Here is a 17,299-nt window from a genome sequence, read left to right on the forward strand (position 1 = left end):
GTCTGAAGGCGGAGAGTAGGGATCAGTCAGTCTGATCGCTCGTGGAAGAAGATAGTGAGACCGAGCAGTGAAGGAAAGAGTTCGGGCGTGAGAATGCGCGGACAAGTCGGAAATGAATAAACAGTGACAGCGTCGGACAGCAAGAGGCCCGCAGGACACGGAAGGACGATCACCACAAGTGAAGAGTGATCCTGGGAGTAGAGGAGAAGGATCTGGCATATCTGAAAGGGTCAGTGGAGAGGTGGCCAGCAAAGGCAAAAGCGTAGACTCGCCCATGGACGATACACCATGCACCATAACATCCTAAACCCGAGCGTTGCCTCGCCCGTGGACGATACTCCCTGCCCCATAACATCCTAAACACAAACCGACCGGCAGGTGGTCTTCCAGAGGAGACGACAAGGAAGTGGCGTGTTCAAAAGGGACAGTGGAGTCAGTGGTCGGCAAAGGTGGTCCCAGGTCGAGCGTTGCTCGCACGTCGACGATAAACCCTGTCCCATAACATCCTAATCCCGTCCGGGCCGACTCGTCGTCCGTCGTCAAGGAGCAAACAGGACAACGGAGGCAAGGCTTTGCAGGAGAAACGCCGCATGAGCAGCGAGATCGCTGGAGGCGTTATCCATAAGTTGGTAGAATAAAACGACTATAATAAGAACCATTCGCTTTTCCTTAGTCGGGCAATCACACAAATCATAAATTTGGTGGGACGAACGCACAAACTCTCTGAGCTAGCCGTTGCAATCCGTAGCGAGCAGACATAGAAAATCAGTTCCTTACACTATGCCTAACAAATGGATTTACGCTGCCGCACGTCTCCGATAGACAACCTACTGATCCACTGAATTTTCCACCGAACGAAATTTAAAAGTTATCAAAGAACAACTGAATCCAAAAAAAAGCACCTGGCCAAGACTTAATATCTCCAAAAATGATTATAGAGCTACCAAACTGTGCTGTACAATTATTTTCCCAACCAATGGAAAAAGTTCACCTTATTATGATTCCAAGGCCAGGAAAAGATAGAACGCAGCCATCATCCTACAGACCAATAAGTCTTCTTTCATGCATCTCCTTGAAAAATGACTCATCATTTTTTGCTGTAAGGTGCAATGCGAATACCTCCGAGAACATGCGAAGGGGAGTCCCTCAGGGTAGCGTTTTTGGTCTGACACTGTATCACAACTGACATCCCTACAAGTGATCGAACAACACTATCAACTTTTGCTGATGACACCGCAATTCTCAGCCGATCGAAAAGCCCCCTGTAGCTGTCCCCCATTAACTCTAAATAACGTCCAAATTCCACGAAATGATTCAGCCATTTACCTCGGAGCTCATCTAGACAGAAGATTTGCTTGGCGTAAGCACATTGGAGCTAAGAAAACGCATTTGAAGCTGAAAGCCAGTAGGTTTCACTGGCTTATCAACTTACTCTCTCCACTAAGTTTGGACTACAAGGTGCTGTTATACAACACAGTTGTATAAAAAACCATAAAACCAATATGGACATATGGATGTCAACTATGGGGCAATGCATTCAACTGCAACATTGAAATAATACAACAATCAAAAATCCTGCGAGCAATAACTGGTTCGCCTTGGACCTACGGATTCCAGTTGTAAAAACTGAAATTGTCCAGCAGAAGGCTAAATATCTAAAGCAACACATCCAAATCGATTGACCAAATCACTTATAGAAGTGAATAACAACACGCGCCTCCAACGTAATGATTCACCTGCCCAGATGCCAAGACCTAGGCCATTTAGTATAACTTTATAATTAAGTGAGGAGATTAAGATTTGTAATCTTAATGTTAGTCTGTATATACCAAGAGAAGATTCAATAAAATTTCACCACCCCTAAAAAAAATAATGGCGTTCAGGTATGCGATTGCAAACGGTTTCCGGTCGTTTAATCGTGACTAACGCTTTTTGGAATGCCCCCAAACGGCGTCCACGCCTGGCTGTGAAGGCAGTGTAATGCCGGTTTTATCTGTCAATTGGAATTTCCCAGTACCAGACGTCTGATCTGTCGTTTATCTTGGCCTTTAGTCCACTTATGGTCTTTAGTCCATCCTCGACACTAGGTAGGCGTCATGTTTGTGTTCTCTTTTAGTAGTCGGAACTGCACATTCTATAGCCTTTCCTTTTTCTTCTGCTCTTTATTTTCATCCGTTACGTATACCATATATGCCATGATTTTGTAATGCCCTATACTGCCTCGACTAAATGTTGTGGTATTTTCAATTATAATAAGGTTGATGGATATCCGTCAGAATTGCAACCCCTTGCTTCTACAATTCATATATATCCGATCAAGTTTTCCCTCTACCGTGCACTCGGTTAACATGAGCTTCCTAAACCAGATTGCTCTCATTCGTTAAAATTCTCATAGCCTCCGCTACTAAGTCTCAACTTGTTCTTCGTATCTGGCCAGCAATAAATACTCCAGTAATTTTGTTTATACCTGCGCGCATTGCTGATTGTGGTGTGTGTCTGGTTCCACCAGTCGATTGCGACTGCAAGATAAGTCGCATGATATGCACCAACTGGAGGAGTAGCGTATCTTGCCAACCAAATGGTACGTGTCCCATGAACCAACCTCGGACACGGTCGATGTTGCCTACTTCAACCTTTCTTCCCACTTAGGTGTATTTCAATGAGTCCATCTCCGGTATCCAAATTGAACACATTGGTACTGTACAACGTCAATATGCGTCAAATTTTCACTACTCCCGATTAGTCGAGCACGATTTGTGACATACCAGTACGATATATTCTTCTTTTGGAACCACTTTAACAAGTTAGGACGCCACTGTGATGATCTGTGCTATGTTGGTTCACCAGGATTGCTGAGAGAGACGCTGATCCGATCACAGAATGAGAGGTACATATATATCGCAATAGTAGTAGTATAGTTCTTATTGTTCTCTAATGTGTAATAAATAAACCTAGGCCATGAAGGTGTCGTGCGGAGCTGATCGTTTACAACGAAAGTTTTGTCGAAACGCTATTTGATAAATTAATTCGTCCATTCCGTTATATGCCGGCTTGTATTATATTTAGTTTAAAGAAACAGACGTTTTGGGTGAAGCGTAATAAAGTTTGGCTCGCATGGACGTTGAACAGAAAGTGGCGCATCGCTGCATAGTATAGTAGTCTCTATAGTCATACGTCATATTAAATACCAACAGTATTCATCGTTGTGAACTTATCGATATGTTTCGATATCGATGTTAAGGTTTAACATAACATAAATACTTGTTATGTCGTCTTACATATGATCATTTTTTTTCTCTCTCTTTTTATTTACAATCTGTCTTAAAAAAGTATGACAATAAGTAAATTTTATAATTAATATAACAGAGGCAGTAGTTATCCATTAATCCCTACTACATACTCTATGCATAACATATTTTAATTCTTAATACCTCTCAGGGAGATCTAGGACGTGAAAGCTTTATTTTTTTACGTTGTTATTATTATTTACCAAACTTAAGGCTAAGTTAATTTCATGTGTTCTTAGTCTGTCTATATACTTTTTACTATGTTTCTTCTTTAACATAAGGGATTCCTAAGTCTTTATGGATACAAAGCATTTGAAATATAAAATGGAGCATTAAAAATTTGTCTTCATATTTTTGATTGGTAGCGTTGTAGAATATCCATATTTGAGTTGCTGGTAGTACCCCAGAGCTGTATGCCATAAGTCAAAACGTGCTTTAGTATAGCTTTCTATAAACGAACTTAATATTCCAGAGTGGTTGCAGATTTTCGGCCAAGCAACCAGGTCATCTTCAAACTTTTTTGTTTTAGTTGCTGTTGCTTTGCTTTTACGTGGTTTTTCTACGTTAGTCTGCGATCGAGGTGCAAGCCAAGGTAGTTTATGCACTTACTTTGTGGGATTGCTGATCCATTAAATGACACTTCTGGGCAGTCACCTCTTCTAAATGCAAAAGTTATTTGCTCAGATTTCAGGGCGTTGACTTTAATTTTCCAAAGAAGAAACCAGCTTTCAATATGCTTTCATCCGCATGTGTTGTCACAGGGCAGGTTTACTAATTATGCCAGGAAACTAATATAAGCATTTGAAAATTTGTACGAATTATAAATAAATATTATTATAATTCTTATTAATATTAAATTAATAACAAAATTTTCTCTTCAATTGGTACTTCGATGTTGACTCCCGTAACGTATCTAAAGGCAATTTTTTAAATTTATTTATCCATTATTGAAACATAAACTTCTATCCGTTTTTGATTTGTCAACAATTTGAGAAACTCGTCCTGGTTTTTGGGAAGCTGTCCTTTAATGGTTCCAGGCAGCAAAAAACGTGAATGAAATATTGAAAAAATGGACGGAATCTCTTGGAACCTCGTTTTGTAATCATGTGGTCATTGTCGTTTACCATTTTTCAGATGAGATTCAGATTCAGATGAGCATTGCGCCTTTTTCAACCATCATAAGTTAAAGATAAATAATATTCAGATAAACGCGGACTTGAATTCTCCGGGCAACCATTAATTTAATTTGATTATGAAATATAATTCTTCATATTTAGTTAAATAAACGGATACCTTTATAAATAAATTTGAAGAGTGCATTTTCCGTTCCTTACCAATTCTTGGTTTTGTGGTCATGGGCATTATAAGCTCACACCAATCGTTTTGTAAGTATCTATTTTACCAATGTGCAATTAATTACAATAAAAAAATAAAATTTTTCATACTAACAGTTTATACGCGAAATGATTTTAAATCAGATATACGAGTATTAATAACCCCTATCTACGCTTAGTTTAAACTTATAAAATTAGATCTGTAATCAAAAATCTAATTTTTTCAGAGGTCACAATATTACCTTTTTAAGTGGATTTCCTGCTGATTTTAATATTGAAGGACTGCTCGAGGTAACACCAGCTGGTCTTGTTGAATATATCCACAACTATACGAATTGGGATCTCTTGGGCTCACGCATGGCGGGAGAAATGCCCATTAAGCCCTGGGACGGACTGCGATACGCTTTCGAAGTAAGTTAGACGTTTTAACTGATTCTAGATGATAAGGAGTAAAAGAGTTGAAGGGAATTTTTTGCTAAAGGCTTATATTAAATAGAAATCTCTTCCACTGTCTATCTTCGTTAAGACCACAAAAATTATATTGTTAATTTAATATAGAAATTCCTAATTACACCTACAATAAATCGTCTTGCTTATTACATTCGGTTGTCGGTTTAATCCAAAAACTTAGACTTTGTGTTTCAGAGAAATGTACAACACGCTTTGCGGATCGTTGTACGCCAATCGATATTGTCAGCCAGAGAAAATGGCTAATATCAGAAGAATGAGCTTTGCTCAATGCTAATTGTGTTAATTTGCCTCGTTGTCAAGTCCTGAACAAGCTCCAAGTGCCCTGCCTTGTTGGTGAAACAAATGAAAAGCGAGATGTAGCACATTGTGGGCGGTCTATTGCCCACGAACTGCAAAAGCCCGAGATCCAGCCAATCGTTCCTTCGGAAGGTTGCCCATGATATTTAAAGCATTTAACGAACTCTTGATACATCTTGTAACCCGGCAATAGGCCAGAACTGCAAACCTAAATTTGACAGGAGTGGTCGTGGGCCTAAGTGCAGCTGTCGTTCATAAAAAAATCATTGGGTGCCTAGCAGCGTATGAAAGTGCAGAATTTTCCATGCGGGAAATAAATTTGGAGACGTATCCAAATTTTCTTTGCATGGCAGGGAATGAATTAATAAGCTTGCAATTGATTGTATTTTTCAGTTATAGGAATTTACTTTGTAAAACGCTCTTTCGCAGCTCAATTAGTAGCCGTTCAATAACATAAGAGCCCGGACAGTATTTTAAACCTTGTGTAAGAAAGGGCGGACCATAAAACTAAAGCTTAGATTGCATCACTTGATTAGGAATTGCACCGCTGGAAAGATTATCAGCAGGGTTAAGATCGGTCTGTAAATAATGCGATTCCATTCCTGAATAGAGGCTACTCGGTTTTAAGTGGATATTTTAAATTTTGCAGGTTCGTCCTGATCCAAGAGAATGCCACTCTGGAGCTTTCAGTGACATTCTCTTGGATACCGCCAATTTTTTTTAAGGTACCGACTAGCACAGTATATGAGTGGTTGCCTCGGACCTAAAAACAATGTAGACGCAAGCTCCGTACGCTTCTGGCATCACAGAATCAATGAATTGCTACGGTACCCTTTGGGGTAGTACTAAACGGCTTACACTCACAAAATTGCCGCTGATCTCCATCCAATTCGATTGTAACTATAAAGGAATATTTTCCTCTCAGTTTAGTTTAGCGTTCCACAATTGCTGCAATAAAATCTTGCAACTGCAGGTCCGTTGAGACGAAGAGGGTCGTAGATATGAGCAATAGTGAAAGTGATAAAACGCTTACTAGGTTTGTATGCCCGTTACTCGTAAAGTAAAAGGGTATACTAGATTCGTTGAATAGTATGTAACAGGCAGAAGGAAGTGTTACCGATATCCCAGAATAATGATAAAATATCGCGCTCGCATTCACACTAGCTGAGGAACGGGTATCTGATAGTCGCCGAATTCGACTTAGAATTCTCTCTTGTTTTTAATATGATTTTGACAGCATAATTTTCCAATTTAAACTCAAAGTTCGGCTACAACTATGTATAGCGATCAAGAAAAGAAGAGTGAGACTTAAAAGCGACCGCAGCTGCCGGCTGTAATGCATTGCATAGAGTAGAACGCGAGAGAGCTGTAAATGAAATAACATTGTTTAGTATTAGGTATCTTCAGAATTCGATTTTATGTTAAAAAAACATAAGTAGTTGGTTGCTGTCGACAATATTCCTGCATTGCAATATTGTAATTTTTTTAATTTAATTCGCCTGCTCATATATACGCCACTTCGATCTCTATATTGTTTGCACGATGGACTTCGACTTTTTGTGCTCAATTCGCCTTTTGAATTTATTACTTGCACGAGGTACACACGAACTTTTCTAAGGATGGTGATGATTTCGACGTCACTTCAGAAATCTCTTGTACCTTCATCATTTTTAGAATCGCTAGGACAGCTAGCACCATGGCGATGAACCTAAAAGTATGGTTCACGGCAAAAATATCGTTGTGAATATGAGTCGTCTAAATAATCATATATTAGACAAAAGCTTTCTGAATCACCAAGATTTGCTTTTAGGGGAATACTTGGACACCCACTATTTTGACATTAAGGGAAAGAAACAACAAAAAATGCATTCTTTCTTCAATACTGACATACATTTCAATTCGAATTTCTTAAGGATTAAGTAATATACGTATGTTTAGTAATATTTAGTAGTAATACTAATAGTTTGGCTAATAAGTACAAAATAGAGAATATTAGACAATATTAGAATATTCGTACAGCCGTAGTAAATTAGGCAAGCTTGAAATATCTGAAATCGTGTAGAATCTAAATATTTGTAAATCACATTATGTTTTCCATAGACTGTGAATTCTCTAGATTTGTTGAAAAATGTGTGACAGGTAAAATTGTATGTTTGGGACCCTATAAAGTCTTGTACTTTTGAGCCTAGGGGATCTGGATACTTCATACCCCTCACCCAATTTGGACGGCCTCTCGCTTTCTCGGAGAATTCCGTGAAGTTTGTCAATATTAAAAGTGTTTAGAATTTTCGATTAACTATTAAAGATCACAATGTCGATTAGTAAGCACCAAATTTAATTACAAAAGTGTTTTAAAAATCCTTTTATTGTTGCAATTTATATATTTAATATGCTAAAATACACACATTTTGACTTCTTGACCAATAAAACTCTTTTCTTTTTCGAGTTTCCGAAAGATGTAATTGATGTTAATACTATATAACTATTTTATATATATATATATGTAGGAGCAGAACTGCTCCTACTCTGGTTACCCAATTTACGTTAAATGTCACTGACAATGTTTGATGACATTCAGATAGGTTAAACCGCATAACAGCATATGTTTTAGGCGCGCATTGGTTAGCCATTTTTGATATTTTTGTAATGAGTGCGGATGACGTGTGTACAAATTTAAAAGTGCATACTACAAAAATTATAACGTGTTATTTCCTAAAAATTTAAACATTTTAATTTTGCTCCTCTTCGTTCTATATGTCACAATAAGCAATAACAATCAGGCGATAAAGAATTTGCCTGGTGTAAGCTAGCGGGCGTGGCCTTAATAACGGAGTCTCAGCCAACAAAAAATGAATGAAAAAGCCTAATGTTTCCGATATTGCTTGCGATCGATCCTGTGATTTTAAACTGTTTTCGAATGGTGATTGTTAATTGACTGTTCAGAACGCAAGTTCACGTTCATGTATCTATAGGACCCTTAATTTTGGGCAAAGCGATAAAAACTCACAAAAATGATTTAATTTGAAAGAAATCAAAATTGTGGGAATCATAGATATGCGCGACCTTTAAAATGCTTACACAACGAAGGTGACCACAATCGTATGCGAATACTGACTGTCACTGAACTTGGGGACCGAGCTGAGGATTGAAGAAGAGGATGATCCCTCGCTGCATTTGTTGTCGGCCATCTAGCAATGGCCTCCGTTATAAAATTTAGGAAGAATACGTTGTAAATGTAAAAGCCTTTCTTAACATTCTGGTCTAAAGACTCAGTCAGAGCTTTTATTTTTTATTGTGCGAACATCAAACTCTTTCAAACATAGGTTGGAAATTCATAGCGGCCCCACAAACGTGATGTGCTTGCCGACAGTGCACGAGCATCTGGTCATATGGACTTCGGAAATTCGGTCATTTGTCCGGTTGACTCTAGTTTCTTATACATATGTGCGTCATATATTTGTCGCAGATCATTTAAATGAAACGAAATTTCGTGTTTCTGCTTGGCACGCGTCATGCAGACGCCTCTTTTTATTTTTCTGATGCGCGGCAGACAACCGTTAGAGTTTCTGCCGAACGTAGTCTGGTCGCGGGTAGGAGCGGGGGGGGAGTAGATGTCTGTACGAAAACGAGAAGCATACAGAAAAATGCGGTGTGCATAAGTATTGGTGTATGCGGACTAGAACAACTGTCATAATTGTGTTGGTGTTGCATGTAAAGTCAAGAACTACGCATAATTCTGATTTTGTGAAGAAGAGATCAGTCAGTCAGTTTTCGATCGTTACGCATAACAGACATGCCTCGCTCAAGCGCCAGAAAACGTCGCGCGAACCATAACGAGAGTAGTGAAGAGGAAGAAGGGCATTCTGATGACTCTTCGACATCAGAAGTGGGATCGCCTATACCTACTTTGAACAATGAAAATAGTTTGCTGACAATTTTGGAGTCGCAAAATCGCCATTTTTCCGAACTTTTGAAACAAGTGCAACACTCACAAAGAGAGTCAAAAGAATCGTTTGCTGTGGTATTGCCCAGGTTTAATCCTGAACGTGCGGGATCAGATGCGCAATCCTGGTGTTCAACGGTGGACTACATCTTGTCCGAAAACCAACTGGAAGGCAGCGCTCTTGTGATGACCCTTAGCAAATCACTGGAAGGAAGCGCGTCTCATTGGCTTTCACAGACTTGCTTTCCTGGTATATCATGGCCACAGTTCCGAGAATTGTTTTTGCAACATTTTGAGGGAACAGAAACATTAGCGGCAGCAGTTATGAATCTGCTAAATGGACGCCCTGCGGAAGGCGAGTGCCTGTCGTTATACGGAAGCCGAATGGTTACTTCGCTTATGGCCAAATGGAAGACGCTGAGCGTGGAGCAAATCGCAGTCTCCATTACACTGGCGCATGCAGCTGGAATTGACAGGCGTTTGCGGCGTTTAGTTTTCACTTCCGACATCAACACTCGGAACGAGCTGCACCAAGAACTAAAGGCCTATTCATTCGACGCTAGACCGAGCCACCTTCCAAACGATGGTACATCAGAGCCGCCAGAAAAACGAGCTAAGCCCTACTTCAAGTGTCACAACTGCGGAAAGCCTGGTCATAAAAAGGCGGATTGTCGATCAAAAACAGTGGCAGTGCACGTTCAGCAACCCGACAGGCACCCATCAGGGAAAGTCCGGTCTACTTTGACTTGTTTCAACTGCGGAAAAGCTGGACACATCTCTACCGTATGTCCTGATCGTCAGGAGCGTTCATCGTCTAGCAAAAATAACATTGTTTAAGATGCCAACATCTGTACCGTTTTTGAGCCCGTAGGGACGTTTTCGCAATCTGGTGAGTCGTTCCAATTTTGTTTTGATTCTGGAGCCGAGTGTTCACTCATCAAGGAGGCTACTTCGCAGAGACTATCTGGATCCAGAATGGGCAACGTAGTTATTTTAAGGGGTCTTGGTAGCAATACTATTTGTAGCACTTTGCAGATATTGGCTAATGTTTTGATAAGTGAACGCTCATATGAAATATTGTTTCATGTAGTGTTAGACAATTATATTAAGTATGACGCTCTGATTGGTCGAGATATTTTGAGCAAGGGAGTCGGTGTGACAATAACATCAAAATCTCTTACTATGTTTAACGAAAAATCTATATTGTCTGTTGAAGTTTCCGAAAAGAATCCCGATTTGGCTCATGTTGACTTTCTGTCTCGGAATCCGGTTCCAAAAATTGTCAAGAATTCCATAGGCGTACTCGAAAGGCATATCAATCTGACAGAAATATCCGACAACTGGTTATTGGCTGAACAGCAAAGAGACGAAGAAACTTCTTCCATTATCTCTAAATTGCGTAATAATGAATTGTCCGAGGATTTGGCCAAGACTTATGAACTACGGTCTGGAACTCTGTACCGAAAAATTCAAAGAAATGGAAAGACTCGATGTCTGCCCATAATCCCAAAGCAGTTTAGGTGGTCCGCTGTCAACAACGTACACGAGTCTGTTATGCATCTCGGGTGGGAGAAAACTATTGAGAAAATGTACGAGTTCTATTGGTTCGATAAAATGTCTAAGTATGTTCGCCAATTTGTGGACAACTGTATCACTTGTAGATTATCAAAACCTCCGTCTGGCAAAATACAATCCGAACTCCATCCCATTCCTAAAATTGACATCCCGTGGCATACGGTTCATGTGGATATTACAGGTAAACTTAGCGGAAAAAGCGACCAGAAGGAGTATATAATTGTGATGATAGACGCATTTACCAAATTTGTCTATCTCTCTCATACTACGAAGCTAGACACCGATAGTTGCATTAAGGCAGTGAGGTCTGTTATATCATTATTCGGTGTCCCCTCCCGACTTATTGCTGATCAAGGTCGTAGTTTTGCTAGTTCAGCTTTCCGTGATTTCTGCTCAGCACAGAAAATGGATTTACATTTAATTGCCGCAGGTGCTAGTCGTGCCAATGGCCAAGTGGAGCGAGTCATGAGTACTCTAAAGTCCATGCTGACTGCGGTTGAAACTGGCCCAGGATCTTGGCAGGATTCTTTATATGAGATTCAGCTGGCCCTTAATAGCACGCCCAATAGAGTTACTAAAGTCAGTCCATTAGAGATACACATTGGCAGAGAAGCAAGGCCATTTGGGCTTACACCTGTTGTAAAAGAACAAAATATTGTCGATGTTGGCTTAGTTAGAGAAATAGCAAAACGCAACATGGAAAAGAAGGCCAAAATTGATAAAGCTAGATTCGATAAAAACAAAGCCACTATTGTAAGACACAAGCTAGGAGACCATGTTTTACTTAAGAATGAAGAGCGTCACCAGACCAAATTAGATCCTAAGTTTAAAGGTCCATTTGTAGTGGCCGAAGTATTACCAGGAGATCGATATAAACTCAAAGCATTAAATAATAACCGAACTTATAAATATTCTCATGAATTATTGCGATGTATGCCTGAGAAGAGGATTACCACAGTATTTGAAGATGAAGGCACAGAAGATGCCAGTGATCAAGCCAGTGAGGGCTGTGATCTTGAGAATGACTAAAAATTTGTAAACCTCCGGACCTATTCCAAATGCGACTTTCTCTACCTCATGGGTGCCCGAGTTAAGTGGTTCGCCATTTTGTTGCAGTTAAGCTTAAATTTGGTAACGGTTGGTGGTGTGAGTTAACTGGCCGGCTTATAGACTGCGTCATCTGGGTGCCACGTATGTTGGCCGGATTGTCGAGTTGTAAGCTGTGAGCTAGGCTAACAAAAGATGGACTGGCCGGTTTGAAAAACTGTGCGCTAGTAGAAAAATGTATTGAAAATCAAGAACGTTAACGATTTATGTTTGAAGAAGACAAAATTATGATTGTTTGATTGAAATCTGATGGTGGTCCGGTTCTCATGGCTTAAATGTAATAAATGAAATGTTTTAAATATTTGTATTGGTTTGACTTAAAGTAGTAAAGAATGAAGAATAACTTTATATTTTGAAAAAAAAAATAAGCCTTTGATAGATTCTGTTTAATTATTGAGACTGTTAGCACACGAGGACGTGTGATAGGTCAGGAAGGCCGTGTCGCAGATCATTTAAATGAAACGAAATTTCGTGTTTCTGCTTGGCACGCGCCATGCAGACGCCTCTTTTTATTTTTCTGATGCGCGGCAGACAACCGTTAGAGTTTCTGCCGAACGTAGTCTGGTCGCGGGTAGGAGCGGGGGGGAGTAGATGTCTGTACGAAAACGAGAAGCATACAGAAAAATGCGGTGTGCATAAGTATTGGTGTATGCGGACTAGAACAACTGTCATAATTGTGTTGGTGTTGCATGTAAAGTCAAGAACTACGCATAATTCTGATTTTGTGAAGAAGAGATCAGTCAGTCAGTTTTCGATCGTTACTCGTAACAGACATGCCTCGCTCAAGCGCCAGAAAACGTCGCGCGAACCATAACGAGAGTAGTGAAGAGGAAGAAGGGCATCCTGATGACTCTTCGACATATTCATTATACGTGATACATATTTCACAAATAATGTTCTGTATCCATTAATTTAATGATTATCGCAAAATATGTGTTTATCTTGCACATTATTTTGAAAGTGAATTTAGGGAGTTCCTTTTTCTGTTTCTTTTTAGAAATATTTGGATTCATATTAAAACGTATTTATTTAAATTATGTGGAAAATTGTGTTATCTAATTGGCATCAGATGAGTACCAAGCAATATATCAGAACACCGTCCATTTTAATGGATATTTCTGGAAAACAAATACAATTTTTATTTTCTTTAACAATGAAAAAGTAAGAGAAAATTAAGAGACGATGTAAAAATTAATAATGTGTTTTTAATTAACAGTCATGTGACGCAATGCTTCGTGACTCAGAAACAAAGGAGCTGACCAAGAAAAGCTTTGATTTGGCTATATTAGATGGAGCTTTCCCAGAGTGCTTCTTGGGATTAATGTACGACTTCAAGATTCCATTTATGTACATAAACACGGTGGGATTCTACACAGGCAGTATCTCGACTGCAGGAAATCCCGTTAGCTACGCTATTACTCCCAACTTCTATTCTCGATTTACGGACACAATGAATCTTTACGAACGTGCTATTAATACGGCCATGCAGATTGGACAAACACTGATGCACATGGTGAGTGAAAGTTATTTCTTAGCCTAATTTAACTAATAACCATTACTTCCATTTATACTACAGTATGTTATGCGTCGGACTCACCTTGTGATGCGAGAGCACTTGGGTACTCAAATCCCGCATCCTTACGAAATGTCGCGCAACGTGAGTTTCATTTTGCAAAATGGACACGCAGTTTTGTCTTATCCTAGAGCCTTTAATCCGAATGTAGCAGAAGTGGCTTGCATTCATTGTAGGCCAGCTAGAAAACTTCCTAGAAACCTTGAGGAATTCATCGGTGCTTCTGGAGCATCTGGATTTATTTACGTTTCTATGGGTTCCTCCGTAAAGGCCGCGAACATGCCAGAGGCGTTGCGTCACATGCTTGTAAAGACCTTTGCACGTCTTCCCTATCATGTGCTATGGAAGTATGAAGGCAGTTCGACAGATATAAAAGACATCACATCAAACGTAAAACTTTCACGGTGGTTACCGCAGCAGGACATTTTGGGACATCCCAAGCTTAGAGCGTTTGTAACACATGGAGGCTTGCTAAGCATGTTTGAGACGGTATATCACGGAGTACCCGTTGTTACAATGCCGGTATTCTGCGACCACGATGTTAACTCAGCCAAGGCCGAGGTCGATGGATATGCAATAAAGTTAGATCTTCAGACGCTGTCAGCCAATCAGTTGTACAAGGCTATTATGAAAGTGATTCACAATCCTCGCTACAGAAATTCAGCACGACATCGGCAAAAGCTGTTCCTGGACCAGCGCTCAACAGCGCTAGATACTGCCATATACTGGACCGAATATGTGCTGCGACATAATGGCGCTTATCATCTACAGACTCCATCCCGAAATATGACGTGAGTTTACAACGATTATTGTGGTGTTACCATATTAATTATTTTTCCTTAGATGGTGGCAATACTACTTACTCGACGTAGTTGCGGTTTATTTAATTTTACTTTACGTCCTGATCTTAGCACTGAGGCGCATTGATTTTCCATACGAGAAGGTGCGGAGTCTTTATTCCCTTATGGCTCCTTTTATTACAATAGCAAAAACGAAGTCAAAGAAGATTTAAAAGGTCTCTATAATATTACTAGAGTGGGGTGCTTAAATCTTAAGAAGAATACGTTGCGATTCAAAGCGTCAAGCAAATGGATCGATTAGAAACGTTCGCCTATTCCAAATATTGTAACATTGTAATTTGAAATTATTTTAAAGAATATAAAAACACGCACACAATAACAAACAAAAAATAAACAAAAGAAATCCCTCGGAAATGGAAAAGTGTATAAAGCCGTATTTATCTACTTGATACTGAATTTAATACAAACCTCTGATATAATTAATTAATGACTTCTTAAAAATGGTAACTACTCTTCTGTCCAGAATTTAATGTAAATCCCTATATTAAATATTAATAAGGACCCAAACAAGTGATTCAAATCATAATTAAAAGGATACATTAAAAATTTTTGACTGTTCCAAAGATGGTATAAAACAATTATGTTTTACGACCTACATTAATATATAAAGGCATTAAATTATGATTTTAATACAAGCTTGCTTTCCCTAAAACATCTTTAATAAGAATGTCTAAATAAATTACAATAAAGCGCATTTTCAAAAATGGAAACTAATTTTCTGCCGTTTGCAGCGTTTGACGCCCAAACGATCAAATATTTATGGAGCTTTATTTAGTTGATCGATTCATCGGTTCCTGTTTCGGAATGTCCGCTCAAGGTCGTCGGCACTTGACCAACACCAGTTGGACTGCAGATATCTCAAAGACCACGTCTCTCATGCACTTCCTTAGTGTGCTGCTTTGCCTGTTATCTCCCTTATGGTCTTGTCTTATTCTGTGTTTATTTGTTGAACGAACTGAATTTATTGGTCGTCTCGATACGAGATACGTGCGGCTGCTCAAAATCCCACCATATTTATACTAAACGTTATCACCCTGTTACCAGTAACAACACTTATCAATTATACTTTCCTTGATCTTTATTTGACTCGCTTTAAACGTAGCCGCAAAACCGCCGTCTTAAGAAAATATTCATCGTCGGAATGGTTTTATTTGCTTAAATGAGCAATATGTGTTAATCGAAAAATTAATTTAACACAAACCGAAAAGCGGAGAGCGTGAGACCCTAGAACGAAGAAAAAACTAAATTATTCTTTAATTAATTTATTATTTATTCTGGGACCTGAGTTGTTTTTTTTTTTTTTTTTTTTGATTACGTAATAATAAGGCGATGTGAAGTTTAGCGAAAATTATGAGATAAGGAAACGTCGAATGATAGTGTTTGAGTGGTTTTTATTGGTTCGAGTGTTTTTTTGGTCGTGGTTTTGGAGTCTCGGTGTACAATTTTTTTTTTTTATCGGTTTTTCTCTTGTATATTTATGGAATAATAAAAAAACAATTTGGTGAGCCAAGAGTCTCGGTGATTTTGCTCACATCAGGTTTCTCCGGGAAGGCGCTTTCTTCGAGGACCCAACTGTAAGTATTATGGTGAGCAAATTTGTACTAATTTTATATAGTTCCCTTACACAAAATCCATTAACGGCATGGAGAAATTGAGTTTTATAAGAAAAGAAGAAAAGCGAGATTTCTAAAAATATAACCTATTCCGAAGCAATTAAAATTCAACCTTGAGAAAAATCAAATGGGCCACGGAGATTTGAGTGGTATAGTCTACCCGAAAGCGAGTTCAAAGAAATTTCACACTCAAATGCACACTCAGTTTCTCCCCAACTCGATTTTCGTTGTTTATGGGGGAAAAAGAAAAGGAGGTGAATCAGACGTTTTTCCATGGCAATATATATGGTATATAGTATTTGCAAGCTCCGCTCCAAAGCTCCGTGCACTCAAACACTCAAGTGGCCTGCGAGCAACGGTTAATTCCTTTTTGAGTGTTTTCGCTACTGATCGGCGATCACTCTTTTTTTCGCATGCTCTAACGCTGCCTGCGTGCAGCAAACACATAATTTGAATTTAGTTACTAATAAACTTCTGTGCTGTAAACTATATAGTATATAGTATAGCAGATGGAGTTGGAGAGCCTACGTGCAAATAAAACCTGATCATTGGTGGATTTGCCGGCAGGTGAGAAGGCCATTGGGTCAAAATGGGTCTTTGCAGTCAAGCGTAACAAGATGGGCAAGGTCGAACGCTTTAAGTCACGAATTGTCGTAAAAGGCTGCGCTCAGCGATACGGCGTTAACTTCACGGATACGTTCTCACCAGTGGCACGCTACTCATCAATCAAACTAGTAATTGCTTTGGCGGTGGAAAACGGTCTCTACATGCACCAAATGGACGTCTCGTCTGCATACTTGAATGGTGATCTTCACGAAACGGTATATATGAGGCAGCCAGAGGGATTCATCGATGAACGATATCCGAAGAAGGTGCTGAGGCTACACAAATCTATATATGGACTGAAGCAGAGCGGCCGAGAATGGAATAAACTACTGAATGACGTACTGCACAGGGTTTTCTTCATGCCCTAGCGAGCCATGTGTTTACACCGGTAATTCTGGCAAAAGTAAGAACCTTTTTGTAGTGTACGTATCATAGCCAGTTCAAGCAAGGAAGAAGTGTGCGATATTAAAGCATCAATTTCAAAAGAATTCGATGTCGGAGACGGGGGCGAGCTAAGACATTTCCTGGGTATCGAAATTGAACGTAACGGAGAAACTGGTGGCATCAGGATTGGCCACAAGCAGTATATTGAGAGCCTTCTCAATGATTATTCAATGCTGGTATGTAAGCCGA

The 17,299-nt window shown here is 39.4% G+C and overlaps 1 protein-coding gene across 5 annotated transcripts in view, besides 8 other annotated features; it reads left to right on the forward strand.

Moving 5' to 3' along the window:
* Positions 1 to 182: part of a mobile genetic element that runs on past the window's edge.
* Positions 1 to 1,662: part of a mobile genetic element that runs on past the window's edge.
* The window catches only part of Ugt50B3 (UDP-glycosyltransferase family 50 member B3), a 52,870-nt gene extending 37,724 nt beyond the window's left edge, over positions 1 to 15,146 (forward strand). For 4 of the 5 annotated variants that reach the window (NM_165436.3, NM_165437.3, NM_165438.3 and 1 more), the window contains 4 exons: positions 4,849 to 5,032; positions 13,231 to 13,527; positions 13,591 to 14,378; positions 14,431 to 15,146. In NM_165436.3, coding sequence (NP_724417.3) covers positions 4,849 to 5,032; positions 13,231 to 13,527; positions 13,591 to 14,378; positions 14,431 to 14,599 — 1,438 coding nt within the window. In that variant the 3' untranslated portion in view covers positions 14,600 to 15,146. The remainder of the gene's footprint in view (positions 1 to 4,848; positions 5,033 to 13,230; positions 13,528 to 13,590; positions 14,379 to 14,430) is intronic. The other variant, NM_165435.3, reaches the window with a different exon arrangement.
* Positions 845 to 1,085: a mobile genetic element.
* Positions 1,778 to 1,848: a mobile genetic element.
* Positions 3,303 to 4,021: a mobile genetic element.
* Positions 6,435 to 6,604: a mobile genetic element.
* Positions 8,848 to 12,874: a mobile genetic element.
* Positions 15,147 to 16,565: 1,419 nt separating the features above from the next.
* Positions 16,566 to 17,299: part of a mobile genetic element that runs on past the window's edge.

Source organism: Drosophila melanogaster, chromosome 2R, assembly GCF_000001215.4.
Source record: "Drosophila melanogaster chromosome 2R".
Taxonomy (NCBI): Eukaryota; Metazoa; Arthropoda; class Insecta; order Diptera; family Drosophilidae; genus Drosophila; species Drosophila melanogaster.